Raw genomic sequence first — 18,562 nt, forward strand, 5'->3', positions numbered from 1 at the left:
CTGGAAGAGCACGTCTTGTGTCAAATACAGTACGAAATAGATGTTAATCCAATAATCTCTTAAATGTGGAAACTGGATTCCTTCCTAATGGGTGTTGTCAAGGCTTAGAGTGCAAATCTGCACTGAGCAACAGGCAGAAGTGTGAGCACAGCCTGTGGTGTATCTGTCTTTCCTTCTACATGTTCTTTAGGTGAATTTTATGCAATAATATTAGCTACCAAATAAGGTCATGTAATGTTGTCTGGGATTTCATAGACTCTTCTGTGGGTTAATTTAACACAAATATATGTAAATATATGTAGTTACCTATCTCTTAGTTTTGAATTATAATGTTTTTTTTTTACTTCTTGGCTAGTTGTAATCATTGTCTGAATCATGGTCATCTTTTCCTATATGTGAAACGGACATTAAGACTTAGAGCAAAATATAACCCGATGTCTCATCTCTCTCTTTAAATCCCCAGTTTTCACTGAGTTTTGACAGTTTGACTGGTCCCATCTGCAGATTTATGCTGGCCGAGATGCGGGCTCAGCAAAGCGTAATGAAAAGCTCGGAATTTTTCATCAAAAATTGCAACATTATAATTTCCTAATCACAGACGGTTGATGCTTTGTCATACTTCACTGCTGAAGGGGAACTGAGATACCGGAACTACTGACTGATGAGTGCAAGTCATCACTGTTAGTCAGACTGAGTCGTAGAGCAGTGATCACACTTCAAACAGAAACAGTGACCATGTAAGGTCATAGAAATAATGAAGATGCAGCTTGATGAATATCCCTGTGTCCCTTCCTAAATACAAACACTGAATTTATATAACTTCAATTAAAAAGAGTATTAAAAAGACTGGAGAAGTTTTCACAAAAAAATTGGAATAAGTGCATTTGAAGTTTACCATGAGACATTCATGTCTGTGTCTGGTTTATACAAGCAGATACAGCAGGAAAAAGAAAAAGGAAGCTGTCTGTTCTCACACTATATATGCACCCAGAAAGCTACTATAAGAAACCTTCCCAGAAAATGTGTTTTTTTTTTTTTTTTTTTTTAATGTTTTTTTCTTTTCTTTTTTTACTGCTCCTGGGTTTTCCCTTTCATTTAGGTTGTTATTTCCTGTGGCGAATAGCTCAGTAGTGATTATTCCATTAAGATCTGGGACGGTTCCAATGCTGTTGGTTTGAAGAGAGGAGATGAGACGTCCGTAATCACAGATCAAGTAAACATAGTTGAGGCGCAGAGCATAGCTTTGTTGTTGGAAGTTTCCTGTCATTTTGTATCTTGATTGTTGTTTGTGAGGTTACTTTTTAATTTACACAGTTCCCTTAATCGCCTCATCCAAAATGCTGAGTTTCTTGTTTTCACCAATTTTCACCAATTGTGTGAAGATGTTCCAGTTTGACTTCTGCTGCAATTGTTATTATTTTTTTTTTATGCTTTATTTTTTTATGATAAATTGATTGGCATTTGCGTCAGCAGGGCTTTCATCAGGACTATACAGATCATCAGCAAATAAACAAACACGACGCTTATCTGCTGTCATAAAACTCCAACCAGTAGACTGTTTAGAAAAAAAAAATATATATATATATTTGCTACAGTCTTTTGCATCTTATATTAGATGTTTTGGCTCAGTGCCATGTTGCTGCTGCAGCAGAGTTAATGATAGAGGAGGAAACCCAGAGCGTGGACAGACAGACGAGAAGATAGTGTCCTCTGGAATGTTTGTAGAAAAGCGCTATATAAATACAGGCCATTTACCATTTACCATTTAGAAGAGGAGGGGTGCCACACAGGAAGTGGCATAGGACTGGGTTTAGCCAGCAAGAACTGCTGTGTGGGTGTTGGGATGCGCACACACACACACACACACACACACACACACACACACACACACACACACACACACACACAGACACACAGACCAAGGTCAGGGCGTTCGGTGCCAGCTGTCGTGCAGCTGATTCATGAGGGCACTTTCTTGTCTTTCCCTCAGGAGTCCAGTCGCTATGATTTTGAGATTACTGCATCTGAATGATACAAGGAAATGTGACGTTAACGCTCTGCATTTATAAAAAGACATAACCAGCCTTTCTTGAATGCCAGTTTATAGACTAATGTGATTATTGTGTACCGTTACATACAGGTTTTACCTGCTATTACCGTTACCCGAAGGACCTTCTGCTAACCCGAAAAAGAAAAAAGAAAAGTGTAAATTTTTTTTTTTTTTGTTTTTTTTTTATTTATATGCTCTCATTTTATATGAGCTCAGAGTGATAGGCTGATACGTTTTGCTTTCATTTAGTCACAATAGTTTCCCTCCCTGTATGTGTGTCTGCATATGTAAACCCTCTTCTCAGATACATGAAGCAGAGCCCAGTGAAGTGAAGATAACCTTAATTACTTTAGGTTATGTTACTGTGAAAAACAACAAAAGTATTCCTGTTTCCTGGATCCATCCATCCCACAAAGCATCAGCTCAGGGGAAACCCTGCACTTAATTGTGCACAGTTCACTTGTTCAGGCTCGGCCTTGGCCACTGGAGCGCCTTGAGGCGACTGTTGTTGTGATTTGGCGCTATATAAATTGAATTGAATTGAGTTGGAGCTTATTGTACCAATGCTTTGGTGGAATTGCAAGCATTATCTTGCAATTCCACCAAAATGTGGTGTGGCTCATTTCTGAAGTGACACAGAAACTGCTCTCACACCGGTCAGAGTAGTCCTGGGTGTATTTTCAGCAGAAGCCTCGTCAGTTTGCACAGAGAGGACGAGGAGTCAGCAGGTCAGAGGAAGGATAGAGAGTCTGGTCGATTAACAAAATAGAGGAACCTGTGCATGTATTCCTGGAATTACTACAATCAAGGACACGGGTATTGAGTAATACTTACCAGTTCTTCTGCTTTACTGAAATAAAAGGAAAAAATTGAATTCTTGGGAAAAATGAGAAGTAATTAAAATGAAATTGCATACTTGAAGTGAAAATATACAGAAAACCACGTCATATTACTTCTTAAATCAAGTCCCCAACCTCTCCTTAGTGTCTAGAGCACTGATGACCTTATACAGGAAAATAATAGTGGGGATAGTGTGGGTTGTCCTCTATTAATGGATAAAGTTTTATTTGTCACTAAAATACTTTAATATATTTAAAATTACTCACTTTGGGGATTCTGATTCATGTTGATTTATTATACTGTGATTTAAATGTAGCTGAGCATTGTGACACTTGTATTTTTCCTTTATTTGCTGTTCCCTTCTGAGTTATTCCAGCAAACTAATAATGAGATAACAAATGAGAATAAATTAAACAAGCAAATATACTCAGGTGTGTCTATTGGCTCTAAAGCACGAGCAAAGATCGAGCTTTGCACCACATAGTCCAGATTCCAGAATTACCGGTTTAATCCACAGATGCTGCAATATTACTTAGATAGTGCTAATAAAGTGGGAGCAGTGTGTATAAAGTTATGGCAATGGTTCAGTTCAGGATTACTGAAAAAAGACTTAACGCCTGAAGAGTTCACCTCAGGTCAAACTGTTAAGGTGCCGTAACGTGTAAACCTCTTTCCGACCGGTTTCTCTGCATTCCAGCGGTATCACTGTCAATTAGGTTTTTAACCAGTTAGACACACTCATCACTAAAGCATTTCAGTTGTTCAGCTGTCAGACGTGCTAGGATGAAAATCCAATCAACTGCAAGAATCAACTGTGAGAATTCTCAGGAATATCACTGTAGGGTTTTTGGATATTGAGTTGAAACAATATAGCATGACACCCAGACTTTTTTTATTGGATCACACTATTTTTAGAAGAGTTTATTCCCCCCCCGTACCTGTTTGTAAAATGATCCCTTAGCTGCAGCTTGTCAAATGTAGCGGATAACTTCACCAGAGCTTTTTTTTTGCCTTTTATTTTAAATATTTCCCATCTGACCTCCAACAAAAACACACTGAAAGGGAGAGGAGGAATGAGATGGAAAATTCATGAAGTAGTTTGCTTATAGGTTTTGTGTGGGGAGGCAAGAAATGTTCTTTCTATAACTTTCTAAAACATTTGAGATATCACCATGATATCATCTTTCGTTTCTCTCTCAGAGCTCGTATCGTACTTTGCATATTAAGTAATGATCTTTCAGATAAAATGGACCTTTTAGGCTAATGTGTAATTTTTATATTAAAATGAGCACTTATTTACCTTATACTGGTAAATACAAAATCCAGTCAGTCAGTTCTTTCCCTTTAAGTCAGCGTTCCTTTAACTGGGCGCCCCTTCATAAGAACTGCAGGTGGATGCTGCTGCTCTGATTAGAGTCAGAGCTCTTCAAAAGGACGTCCCCTCTCACTTCCATCACGAGGATTCGAGTTTTAAAAACTGACTGAAAGAGCACTCTGAAAAGATTGCATTCAGGATTGCTGTACCTAATTAGTCCTCCTCAGAGGAACAGAAGGCCAGCAGCAGTTCTTCTCTGTTTTTTTTAAGCCCCCACACCCAGTCTTCTTCACTGTGTTAAAAAGATCACTGTGAGATCTTTGTAACCCTCTGATAACTGTTTCAATCCCTAATTTGCATCAACCCCGCAGTTAAAAATTTAGCAAAGAGCTCAGAGCTGTGCACATTCATCTTGAGATGCAAGCTGTGTCATTGGACTAAGTTAGTGTGTGCCACTGACCTTTGTTTCTGCTTGCGTCCACAAATTTTTCTGTCAGGTCTGTGCACAAAGTCTCCTTATCAGTGGGTTCTTAAGTAAATGAGCTGTATTTCATAGCAGCTGCAGGTACATTACAGGTAATATCACAAAATTAAATTCAGATTAAATAAAGTACATTTATCACATTAAAAGAATGCACAAAATTTGCAAAAGATCAGCTGATGCAGAAAAAATACCAAAAACAGTGGGTCAACACATGCATGCATCAGCCAAAAATCAGTTCACATTAATGTGCAGAACATTCAAGGCTCTAGTTCATGCTGGAAGTGTTTCTGTGTATGGCCCATGTTTCTGTCGCTGAAGGCATTCATTATCATGACCTTTTATCCCGCTGGGTCTATGCAGGCGATTCAGGCTTGCACTCCATCGGTTCCTTCCTGTTGCGGTATTAATGAAATATTTTAGCAGTAACAATCGTTTTGCACCTCCATCCTCTCCTTTACACGAGGCCAAAGCTGGTTAGGAGAGATAAGGCTACTGTTTGTGCATGCATCTCCAAATATACCAGTGTGCAGATTCCCAGGTGTCCTGGCTTCTGGCTTTTCTTATGTAGGAACATTTAGTGCTGTGTCTTTTGTGTTTAATATTTTATGACATTTCAACAAAAACTACTTCCTTTCTTGGTACAATGTGTGTACCCTTACTGAAATGTCTAAATGCTAGGGGGTGACCTTATTATTAGCCAACTCAATGCAAATTTGCATTTCAGCTTGGCACAGTGGATGTAAACACATTACCCTGATTAACCTTGCATCGTGTGTGCATAAAAAAATAAAAATAAAACAAAAACTATTCATCTCTCCATCTCTGTTTTTTCATTTTATTCACAAGCATTTTTTTTATGGCACTACAGAACACATACATCATCCTGCCAGGCCGTCCTCCCACTGGTGCTGAAGGGGCACAAAACACTAAAGAAAACAAGGCGAGAATTATGATGGTCTATCAAAGATATAGTATAACACAGAGACGTGCGCAGTATGAAAAATATCCGATATAATATATAATATATATATTTTCTTTAAATCATTTCTCAAAGAAGCAGTCAAGTTTCAGTTTCCCAGTATACAATTTGTGGTGTATCTTCAAACCCGTCGTACTTATTCTGATCATATTTGTGGATTCCTTTAGTTACATTTTCTTTCCTCTGCATTGTAGGGGTGTTGATGAGCCAAATGTCCCGCCCGTGCCAGATGATGCTGCTGGTGAACCCACAGAGTGGGAAAGGACAAGCACTCACGCTGTACAACAACCACATCCAACGAATGCTGAATGAAGCCGGCATTAAACACACTCTGGTTATCACGGGTGAGTCGCAGGCACATATTCTACGCTCATTTTGGTTTGATTTTTAATAGATGTTTATTAAAAAGAACTTCACATGTGCACTTTGAGAGCAGAGCTGCAAACAAACAAAACAAATCAGTCAAGCTTTTTATTCCCAGAGAATTCAATAACTGTAACTAATTCATTCAAGTCTGAAAAAGACTTGAAAATGTAAATTAATATTCACTCTATTTTTGTCTGATTTACCCTCATTTGAAAAACGAGACAGACACTTGATTTGTGCCTGATGGATTGATGAGTATCTGACTTTTAAGATAAATTGGTAATATTTAATGAATCCATCCAAGGAGGAAAAAGTCCTTGAGTAAGATCTCTGTTTGCTCCACAGAACTGAAAGAAATCATCTATTATACATGAATCAAATCATCTTCTGGGATATTTGAATTGCTGGCTCAGTTGACTGAGTGCTTAATAAAATAACGGAATAAAAAGACACTGAATTGGGAACGTTTATGTGGTTAGCTTAAAGATTCACAGTCAGCTGGTGGCTTTCTGCACAGAGTTTACATGTTCTTCCTCCCACAGTTAAAAAGATGTTGTGTATGAGGATTATTGGCGAGCTTTTTGTTCTTTTTGGTCAGCCGTGGCTTGGATGCCATCTTTGCCCAGATCGTTCTTGCTGTTGAATCATGAACTCTGACCTTAACCGAGGCAAGTGAGGCCTGCAGTTTTTAGATGTTGTCCTGGGTTCTTTTGTAACCTCCTGGATAAGTCATTGATGCGGGCATGCAGTCTTAGAGTAATTTTGGAAGGCCAGCCCCCCCAGGAAGGTTCATCACTGTTCCATTTGTGGATAATGGCTCTCACCATGGTTCGCTGGAGTCCCAAAGCCTTAGAAATTGCTTTGTAGACCTTTCCAGACTGATTCCAATGACTTTGTTTCTCAGCTGTTTCTTTGCATGATGTGTTGCTCTTTGTCAGATGTGTCGCTCTTTGAAGTGATTTCTTGAATCTGGCACTAATCAGACCTGAATTTGACTACTGAAAATGAATCAGCTTTCCTAAAAACTGCGTTAATCACAGTTAATTCCTGATTTAAGAGTGGCAAATACTTTTTCACAGCACTGTACAAGGGGGTTATCAGGTGTGGGTTTTGATGTTTATGGGCTGATATTATTTTATATGTTTGGACCACCTTCAGATCTGGTGGGTTTTTTAAAAGGAAGTTCCATTCTCTTCCCTTGACCCTGTGCCTCTTCTCCAGTGTGTCAGAACCGTTATTCTTTAGCTTAATTTTCAGTAAGTGGATAAAGTTACAGGGAGACACAGCTGGTGATTAGGCAGGTAGTGAGCAGCAATGATGTTGGTGTGGCCAGAAAAGTTACAGTGACACGCTAAATGTTCATCCTCAGCACCTTAAAGAAACTGCAGTGAATTGGAGGACTAATTCATGGAGCAAAACATAGTCAGTGTATTAAAAAAATGATAAGCAGATTTGTCTTGGCATCTCTTTTTAGCTGAGACGCTGAATTTATGCTTAGGCCTTAGACGTGGGTTTGATCATTTTAAAAGAGAAGTGGATGCTTAAAGTTTGTGGTGAAATCACATTGCGAGGGAACATTGCGAGTGGTCATAATAGGATTTCCAGGGAGGAATCTAAAAATAGCAGATGCACTGATATCGGTCCGGAGGAGGGTGAGTCAATGATCTTAAACAGGCCAGGTTTGTAATTTTTATGGATGTATTGCTGTAATATTTTAATCACACCTCATATTGTAGCAGTGCATACTTACAAGTCAACCTCCCACTAGCAGGATGAGTCAATGATGACACCAACCAACACACACAGCTCAGCAAAGGCCACACCTCCATTCATGGATCTGCTTTTCTTTCCCTCTCTCTGTCTCTCTATCTACTGCTGCCCAAATCCTCTTGTTTTCATGCTGCTGCCACCATTATGTTGACCAACTGCCTCTGAACTGTAAGCATGCTGTGCTGTTATGTAATAACTTTGTGTGCACACACTCAAATACACATATGGATAAAAACAGGTCCATCATAAACACACACACATTCACACAAAATCCCCTTTAGCTGTAATGTGCTTTGATATAATCTCACGGGCCCCAATTCTGACATGTTCACCGTTGACTCTGTAATCTACTCTGGATAGTAATGATCTTATAGTGCGTTGTTAGAAACTCATCTAAAACTGTATCATGGCAGACAGATAATTCATCAAATCAGTGGAGTTTTTTTTTTTCTTTGAGTGTCTGTGTTTGTTCGTGAATCAGTGTCGTGTAGGTTAACAGGCAAAAAAAAGTGGTTTTCATCACAGTCGGCGGTGCACCAAGAAAGAAAGGAGGGCAGAGGGAGAACAAATCACAGTCAGGAAGAAAGAAGAAGAAATCCTCTTACGGTGCCGTGCAGAGAATGTCGAAAAGACAAAAGACTTTTTATGATTTCAGAGATGTACTTTTAGACAAGTTAATCCCGGAGAACGAATAAGAATAGATTAATCCTCAAATCTACATCTATGTAACAGCATGGCCACTGACAGGAGAACTTGATTACAACAGCGATGGACAATCTGATCAACTTCTGAAATAAATGTTTCTCTCTAATCTCTCTCAAATAGCCTAGAATTATGTCTCAGTACTAAATATCTCCACCAGGCATGTTCAGAGACCAGAGGTCAGGTGGTTAAAGACAAAACGTCATTAAACAGGGCAAAATAGTGTGTGAGCACGATCCCCAAATAGCACTGTGGGTAGTTTTACAGGTGATTTACAAACGTGATGCTTTCCTAACCAAGGTGTAGTCAGTCCAGTTTAAAGTGCAAAAAGTAGCACAAGCCTTTTTTCTGCTTTAAAGATCTGCATTCCTGTTGTAGTATCTGTACACTGGCATTCACAGTTTTTTGTGTACTTTGTGAACCTTTTATGATTTTTCTGCAGGTGAACGTAAAATCAGTGTTTTCAAACTCTGAACATACTTAATTTTGCACACTCAAGGTGGAACATCACAGTGAACGAGCAGTGACCGAAACTCATGTTTGAGTTACTTTAACTTTAAGTTCAAAGTAAGGGGGCACGATATGGCCTCAATATTAGATCGTAATATCCCTTAAAGCCATCCTTTACGACCATGTAACCACGTCAGTAATACGGACTTACTGCTTGCCTTTCCTCTCATATGGAATGCAACTACTGACGCTCAGTTGAGTCATTTATTTACATTTGGTCCACACCTTACCTGTGCCTGACGTGTGATTCTTGCTCATTCCTGGGTGTGTCTCTTTGTTTGTCTGACATTTTTACATTATTCATATATTTATGCCTCTTTGCGATATGATATGGCACAGTCCTAGTTCAAAGATCACTGGAATACAACAACTGCTAATCTGCTGTTTTTTTGTTTTGTTTTTTTAAAAAAGAAAGAAAGAAAAACAGAAAAAGAGTGTTAACTAAGGTGCAGCGTCCGAGTCGAAAGATGAAACCAAAACAAAAGTGCCAAAAACTGCAGCTCCTCTTGTGGCAACTTGAGGCTGGTTTCAAAAGAGTCGATCACCACAGATTCCCATGTTAAAATATCCCACTCTGCTGCATTAAAAAGCATGATGACAGCCTGGTGCGAAATACTGTACTGGCCTCTGGACTCTGCTAAGCCTCATCCACTAGTTCCAGTCATTACATTAGAGCTCCTCCACTACCTGTGACTATTTTGTATTATTATGTTTTCCTGTCATTTGAGAAGGAATTAAAAAGTGGTCAATTTAAGTTGTTTATACCCATGTGTTAGCTCATTGCCTGTGAAAAATATGCTTTATAATGTGTTTTTTGGCACCCTTACTTTGTAACAGCATGTTTGTCTGCTCCTGTGTGTTCGTGGCATCTGTATGAAGCATACGGCTGGAAGCGTTTGTGGATGCTCTTGTAAGCGGATATTAACAAAAGTGGACAGAGTCATTATTGAATCTTGCTGTGTGGCAGCTGCGGGCACTGCCAGGGGTGGAGGATGGATGAAGGATGACTGCACTGCTGTGGGGGTCCAGTGTAGAGGAGAGAGTGTGTTGTTCTGTCTGTGGTTGTGTTCTTGTTAGTGCACATGTGAAGAAGGCCTGCTGATTCCTCACAGGCACTCTGAGATGACTGTCAGACAGTATTAATTAAACAATGTCATGCTTTTCTGCTCCGGCTCATAAACTCAATACAGACTACAAATATTTACCAGAAGAGATGGCTATTCCCTGAAACTGCTCTGTTGCTGTCTTTCTTGTTCAGTCTTTTGTTCTTTCATTTATGACAGCACTCGTCATGCTCTTTTGAAATCTGCTGTACATCTCGGAGCTCTTATTCTCTGTTGTGACCCACGTGAGGATGTTAAAACATTTATTGCATGAACACTAGAAGAAAGGGCAACGAGAGAGCAGGAATTTTCCTAGATCTCACAAAATGTTGAAAGGAAACTGTTTAAAAATCTATCGCAGCCTCCTGTTAAGCAGGAATCCAGGAAATCACACTGGAGCTGTGCAATAAAGCTGCACAAAGCGAGTGACATTTTGACAGCTGCTGTAGACAAGTAAAAGGCTCAAAATAGTAAGGAGACATTGATCTCAAATGCCAGAAATCCTGGGAGATAACACAGCATACCCGGGTACAAAATTGGCTGGGCAGTGATGCTTAAAGGGGAGTGCTGCCAATTTTACACATGAAGATACATATTACAGTGTTTGACAGTCCATATTTTGTGGCGACTCTCAGGAGGGACCAGAAATGAACCCTTTAAAGCCTGAACGATGAAATAACTGACAGAAAAGTAGTTTGTCTTAAAAATGTCTTGTGCAATTTATTTAGGTTTTTACTGCTTTACTCATGTCTCCTAAACCACAACCAATCTAATATTATCAGACTGTTAATCTGGAATACTGAAATACTCTGAAAATCAGTTAAGAAAACTATACTTTGTCTATGTCGATACTTTATCCTCTATACTCTAGCGTTCATGGAGGCACTCATTTTTAGGCTTTGAGAGCTGCGTAGCCAGTGTAGATAACAATTGTGGGAATACTTGTTTGATATGGAGGTTTCCACTTAACCACCACATAGTTTGTGTTAAGCTGCAACTAACTTGTAAAGTTGGTCCACGGCTTTACTGTCACTGAGTCGAGGTACGTTTTCCTCGGACACACGGAGAAGAGGGCGGTGGTGTTTAAACTCCTGTTGGCTGATCTTGCTTGAGGCCGAACTGAGGGCGGGAAATGTCTGTCAGCCCATCTGTGTCTCCATGGATCTGCGATGAGATGTTTTTCTGTTACTGTTACTACAACCTCAGAAGTGCTGGGTCAGTGGAGTGAAAGCCAAGAATTAAACAGAGTGTGCGTGTGTGTGTGTGTGTGAGAGAGGGGGGGGATATAATTTTTACAATTGTGTGTGTACAAACTTTGGGTGGCTTCACCGTCAGGCCGCTCCCGGCAGCTGAGAAAGCTGTCGCAGTGTTTAGTGTTTCCTGCTCTATACACACACACACACACACACACACACACACACACACACACACACACACACACACACACACACACACACACACACACACACTCGGTATGTTGTGCTGTTTAACTGTCATCACCTGCTGTCATGTTGCTGGAGGAGTGCAGCTGCTTAAAGATTGCTGCGGGCAGGAAACGTAAAAAGCAAGGTGGAGGTTTATTAAGCTGCCTTTAGCTGGAAGATTAAGGTCGACAGGAGGACGAGGCTTTCTGTTACCTTACATGCACTTAAACCATCACAACAGAGGAATTTGATATGTGGAGAACTGTAATGTCATTTGTGAGGCTGTCATCTCAAGAAGAATGGCATTTAAGGAAGTGCACCCAAACAGGATTTGTTTATTTTCAAGTGACACTGTGCTCTTGCAGCTGTTCAAGCCCTTGCAGGAGCTGATGCTTCAGTGCCACAGATGGGCCGGTCAGTCAGCTGGTGGCAGGATTTTACTGTAAGCCAGTAGGCTGAGATTGATGATAAAGTCTTTATAAAAGTAAGTCTTACCACTTCTCATCCATTATAGTAATGCCTGCAGGCCCATTTGTAAATGAATGTGGAGTCTCTCAACTCTAATTTCAATATTCAAAGGGACCTAAAAACTGCATATATCATATCACTGACCATCGGGTTTTAACAAACAATTGAAAAGTTTGTGGTTTGGTGACAGCATGCAGTGCAGAAAAGAAAATCACACAGGATGTTGACTTTTACTACAATGTTTTCTGTGAAACAGCATGTATTTGATTATGGGCTGGAATCTGTCTTCATCGTGATCCTCTCACAGTGGCCTGTAATCTTCTGTTGTAGCCATCTGCTGCCCTCGTTTTCACAGCTCTGCCAATCTGTGCCAATCAGTTCCAGAGTCAGTCAAATGTTGCTCAACATGAAATTGCAGTTGGTACATTGCTGTTAAGTACCTGTTCAAAGCTAGAAACACAAAAGTTCAACAGCACTTGATTTTGTCTCCTCTCCACTGCAGCAACTACTATAAAAACCATAACAAGCAGTTCCACCATCCCCTAATGGTTTGACCGATGTGAGGAGCTATCCTTCAGCCACACCGCAGTGTTGCTGCTCTGCAGCTTTGTTGCTGATTGGAGGCCTTTTAAACCTTTTCAGTGTTCAGACTCTGCGCAAATAACTAAATGTGATGTGACTGGACTGATGAGGAGGAATTGATCCCTTCATTCTGTGGGTTTCAGGGAAGAGGAAGTAGAAAGAAAGGAAGAAAAAAATAGATCCGTCACTAGAGAGAAGTGCATGTGTGTCTGTGTGCTGGGTTAATTAATGCATGGAATCTGCATGTATCTTTGCATTAAAATCAGAACTTTAGGCATTTTTACAGAAGTAACCCAGTAATGAATTACTTCATATTTCTTCATATTTCACGTTCTGCTATTTATGGTATGTAATGATTGGTTCTCAGAGCTGTGAAAATGTGGTCTGGTCCGAAAAGACACCAGGACCAAACTGGCTCGCAACGGCACTGGAGGCGTATTAGTGTATTAGCATAACTAACAGGCTGCTGAATGAGAGCAGTGTCTGGTTTCTGTGTTCCTATTTAAAAAAAACAAACCCATCTTCAACAAAGCAGTGTGTGGTGGTATTAAAAAAAAAAAAAAGAGTTGTTCTTAATAGCTTCTTAATAGCTTTTGTAAGTATGAAATATAAGCACCATGTTGAATATGTAATACTAAATGTCTAAATACTTGATACTTTTAGTGGGGATACAGTGAGAAATCCAGTGATTCCATTATTTCAACAACCTAAAGTCCAACTTTACTGAAATGCTTCATCGTTACCTTAATTTTTTTTCTTATCTAATCAAATGAGAGAATGATTGCTGCTTTGTAAAGAAAAAATAAGAAATATGAAACACAGAAACACAAACCAGTGGTGCTGCTGTGTGTGTGAGTGTGTGTTTTACACCTCAGAGCACTTCTTCTGCCCTTTAACCTTGAAACTGTTGAGAAGGAGACTCTGACAGTGAAAGAGCGATACAGAGGATTCCTACAAGAGCAGACAAACACGAATGGAATATTCAAAAACCTGATTAAGAAAACTCACGAGGCTTGTGCAATAAAATGTTCAGATGTGACACGCGTGTGTAGGGCTGTTCGATATAACGATATATATCGGATGACGATATAAAAACGTCTATGTTTTATTTTACGTTATCGTTTGTTTCGTGGTGTCGCAAAATAAACTTTTTACGGCAATATTTTTCCATCGTTAATTTCTTAAAGTTCTCTCTTTCTCTTATATTTTATATAACCACACTAAGGACGGACAAGCGCCTGTTTTTATGTGTTGTGGTTAGCAACAACGATGGTAAAACGATTGCGTGTCCGCTTGTTTATGTTCCACATAAACCTTTCACAATAAAGCTCAAGATCCTGTTGAGACTTTTCAAAATAAACTGAATCACGTGAAAGAGCAGATTATTTACGGATGAGAAGTAAAAAAAGAGCCGCCAGGTGCTAAAAAATAGACCTTAGACTCAAACGTTAGGACAGGCTTTTCCCCGCAGCACGCTGTGTAATATGTAATGTGGGCAATCGTGGCTCAAGAGTTGGGAGTTCGCCTTGTAATCGGAAGGTTGCCGGTTTGAGCCCCGGCTTGGACAGTCTCGGTCGTTGTGTCCTTGGGCAAGACACTTCACCCGTTGCCTACTGGTGGTGGTCAGAGGGCCCGGTGGCGCCAGTGTCCGGCAGCCTCGCCTCTGTCAGTGCGCCCCAGGGTGGCTGTGGCTACAATGTAGCTTGCCATCACCAGTGTGTGAATGTGTGTGTGAATGGGTGGATGACTGGATATGTAAAGCGCTTTGGGGTCCTTAGGGACTAGTAAAGCGCTATATAAATACAGGCCATTTACCATTTAATAAATACTCACAAAGAAAACGGTGGCCGTTACAACTTATGTCTAAAAATGTAAAGTTTCATACATTGGTTAAAACACTGGACTCCAGCTACATGACGCGCAGCTGGAAACACTTCCCGCAAGTCGAGCTGCCCGAGATTCACAGAATTTACAGAAAATGTTACATTTTTGTGATTTATATCGTTATCGGGACGATAGAATTCTTATATCGGGATATGAGATTTTGGTCATATCGCACAGCCCTACACGTGTGACAGCCTTACAAACACAAAACCTTCTAAATACTCGTGGTTTTGATGTTGTGGTTTGTTGGTATGTCCACAATAATTAGTTTTTGGGGGGATTTGTCACCCTTTTTCTGAACTTTTGTACACGTGTACCTGCTTTGTACCCATCTGGATTTTTTCTCCTCATTTTAAAGTCTAAGCTTTAATCATGAACACCAAAAAGTAGAAAAGTTTACTCCTGTACCTTCCAAGCAGCTGGCCCATTAGCGACAGACGCGCATCAGATTATTCATTCTCGGAGTAATTTGACAGAGTGCTCCTGGTGTGACAGGCGCTTCATTTAAGAGCATATATCAACTTTCCCTCCCACGGTGATACTTTAATTTGGAAACTGAAGGGAAGGAAGACTAAAACTACAGGAGGAGCAGGGATCTACTCAGACTGCCTCAGATGTTCGTGTTTGTGTCATGTTGCTGTCTTTTGGCCGTCCTCGCACAGCTATGCTATTCAGCTGTAACACAAGTAGCTACACCTCTGAGGGCCAACCATGACCTTCCTCTGAGGAGGAATGAAGCTGACATTTTGAGAAGGTGTCCCCCTTTTCAGATTTCTCTTCCAGGAAAGACAAACCTGCATGAGTCAACATACTTTACATATTTTCTCTGTTTGTCTTGCAGAGCGGCAGAATCACGCTCGGGAGATGGTGAAAGAGGCCGACCTGTCGCAGTGGGACGCTTTAGTCATCATGTCAGGAGACGGACTTCTGTATGAGGTAAAGACACACACGTGCACTATGTTCATAACCAAAAACACCACCGTAATCTCAAAACCAATCCAGCTGGAATATATGAACTCAGCTGTTTATTTATTCAAATATACTTTTTATAAACTGTATGTATGACAGTCAAGTATGTTTCATTTGGCCAGATTCTATTAAAAATAATGTTTTACATCGTTTTACATAAAAGCAAATTATGTGAAATCAGCATTTTTGGGCATAAATGTTTTGATTGTATGGTCATTTTTTAAAGACATGGGCAATTTCTGACATTTATTAGACAAATAACTAAAAATGTAGCCTGCCAATCAAAAAAGAGCAGGCCAGTAGAAACAGCAGTCAGCTACTCAACCCACCAAATTCACCTCACAGTCATCCATCACACAGACAGTGTTAGGTTAAATGTACATAGGCTCTGCCTGGGTTATTTCGGTCTAAAATGGTTAAAATTGCATTCCTAAAAGGTAAAATGAGTGAGTACAATGGCGTAAACACACTAGTTTTCTATTCTCTCTGTGAGCACATGAATATTAGCACTCCACAGTACTACAAAAGATTGTGCTACCAGGCTGGATGCTGACTGTTGGAGCCTGACCAATACCGGACTTTTGGAGCTGATGACAATGACGTGTTAGAGTTGAAATGGGAAAAATCATGGGTTATTGTTTCTCCCCACCACAGTATTTCATACAATACTTGCTACATAGAATATATACATATGTACAATGCTAGAAATTTCAGCAACACAGTGTAGCATTGGTTAGCGTTGTCAGCCCACACAGAGGTTTCCTAGTTTGAACATTTCAGCCAGCAGGAGCTTTTCTGTGTTTTCTCCCCTGCCTGCATGGATTTTGTTCAGGTCTTTGGTTTCTTCCCACGGTCCAAAGACGTGCGTATTCGGTTGATTGGTGATTAATTTATGTTAACCCTGTGATAAACTGGCATCATGTCTCAGGTGTACCCTTCCTTTTCTCCTATGACAACTGGGATAGGCTCTAGGCCCCCACGACCCTGAATTGGACAAGCAGTTAAAAAAGTGTATGGATGGATTGGTGGTTGGAAACTTGCTGTGCAGATGCCATTCGACTCTGCTGCACTGCTGCATGCACTGCAGGTGTTTCTAAGAGTATCATAAACTGTTGATATGATATCAATATTTACAACCTGCATTACTGTACTTTCAGCAAAAAATACATTGTAAATGCAAGTAAACTATGGACAAAATTGGGCCACACTTTCTCTTGATATCTGAATGTAGCTGCTTTCATCAAACACCTTGTGAAAAGAATCATTCTAAAGAGCTCACTGAAGTCAAGCGTGTGACTGTAACAGGATACCGCTGCTGCAGCAAGTCAGTTTATGAAATTTCTTCCCTCCTAAATATTCTATGATCAGCTCTAAGTGCTATTATTGCAAAGTGGAAGTGTGTGGGGACCACAGAACCTCAGCCTTACAGTTCCAAACCTCCTCTTGCATTAACATCAGCGCAAAATCTTAATTGCATGGCTTTCCACGGTCACCAGCTCCTGCTGGTTTGATGTGCAGGTGGCCCCGTACTTTGGTCCATACAGTGTATATCTGTCACTGGCTAGCTGACACAGTAAATTTTTCAGGCCACCTTACTGAGGCTGTATTTTCTGTGTGCGTCAGGTGATAAATGGTCTGCTAGAGAGGCCAGATTGGGAGGAGGCCATCCAGACACCGCTGGGTATCCTTCCTGGTGGATCAGGCAACGCCTTGGCTGCATCCATACATCATTACTCTGGGTGAGGCACGCACACACATGCACAAATCAGTCATCAGCACTCTGTAGAAACCTCAAAACCTTGAACCTTTTTTTTTCCAGTTTTGGACTGTTGGATAGATAAAGTAAAACATCATCTTAAAAATAAAGATCTTTTGGTTTTGCAATTTTAAAATTACGCTAATAATTAATGAGCAGATTAATCGGTAGTAAAAAATGATTCGTTTCTCATGATGAACCCCTGGTGTAGAGCTCCACCGAAACCAGTCCAGCCAGTCTGTGAACATACCAGCCTGAGCCACACCATTACACGAGCAGCATGCACATACCTGTGGTTAAGTGATTTAAATCACATGCAGTGTGTAGTTTCAACCAAACAGTAGCTGTCATTAGTAATTACTTTCTTAGCAAGTGATTGTAGCAGGAGGAGGTCTGTCTATTTTTATTCTCACGTAAGAACAAAGATCTGCAGACAAGGACTCTGAATCGTGGCTCTGATCCCTTTAAGTGTGGCTCAGTGGGGCCTGTTGAACCTTCTGTTTCTCATCAGTCATATAACAACAGCTTTTTCTGTAAAATGTTGTGGACATGTTACAGAAATCAATAGGACGTATTTATGTGCAGCGTTGCTGTAGATACAGCATCTTTTGCACAGCTGAACCTCAGACACACATGGTCCTGACTCCTTTTGGTGCTTTTCGTTGTAAAATGCACTCCTCTCATCTGAATTAATTATTCATGACTCATTCAAATGGGTTATTGTTTGGAGATCATTCAGCCTGAACACAGGACAGAAAGAAGAAGTCAGAGGGACAGAAGATAAAGGAACTCGTTTACTCTATACATGCAGTGACATTTATTATAACACAAATACATACAAGCAGCTTACTCGCGTATCACACACTATCCCTGCAGTGACACAGTTTGGTCTGTAGTTAGTGGGAAACTCAAACACTCAGAACACAGTTGATGGGAGGAGTTTAAAAATCAGTTAACCACATATCACCTAATAATAAAGCTGTCCTCAGCTGATATCAGCATATGTATCAGACCACGTTTATCTGTAAATGTTCATGTAGCATAAACTGTTACTAACTACTGTCTAAAAAGAAAAAGACCAGTGGCGTTGTTTATGAAGTACAGTGTCATCGGTTTGAGTCTGAAACCTGCAGTACATCAGGGGTCAAGGACATCGTAATGATCCCTGAGGGCTACAATCAGCAGAAGTCACTCAACCATCAACCAAACAGTTAAATGCAATAAATATAACATCATAACACGGAAACATCTGGAATAAAATATTAACATTAAAAGCTGTTATTTAAAAGGTCAGTGGCAGCAGATGTTATGTTTTCCTTTTTTTAATTATCTGTGCAATAATAATGATGATGATGATGAT

The 18,562-nt window shown here is 40.2% G+C and overlaps 1 protein-coding gene across 1 annotated transcript in view; it reads left to right on the forward strand.

The window, feature by feature from the left end:
- LOC146708050 (sphingosine kinase 1-like) overlaps positions 1 to 18,562 on the forward strand; it is a 41,153-nt gene that overhangs the window by 13,739 nt on the left and 8,852 nt on the right. The window contains exons 2-4 of the mRNA XM_085459768.1: positions 5,863 to 6,012; positions 15,319 to 15,413; positions 17,070 to 17,185. Coding sequence (XP_085315894.1) covers positions 5,863 to 6,012; positions 15,319 to 15,413; positions 17,070 to 17,185 — 361 coding nt within the window. The remainder of the gene's footprint in view (positions 1 to 5,862; positions 6,013 to 15,318; positions 15,414 to 17,069; positions 17,186 to 18,562) is intronic.

This window comes from Copadichromis virginalis, linkage group LG6 (assembly GCF_057382275.1).
Source record: "Copadichromis virginalis isolate Kocher_CV1m ecotype Utaka linkage group LG6, C_Virginalis_male_GT1.1, whole genome shotgun sequence".
In the NCBI taxonomy this organism is placed as follows: Eukaryota; Metazoa; Chordata; class Actinopteri; order Cichliformes; family Cichlidae; genus Copadichromis; species Copadichromis virginalis.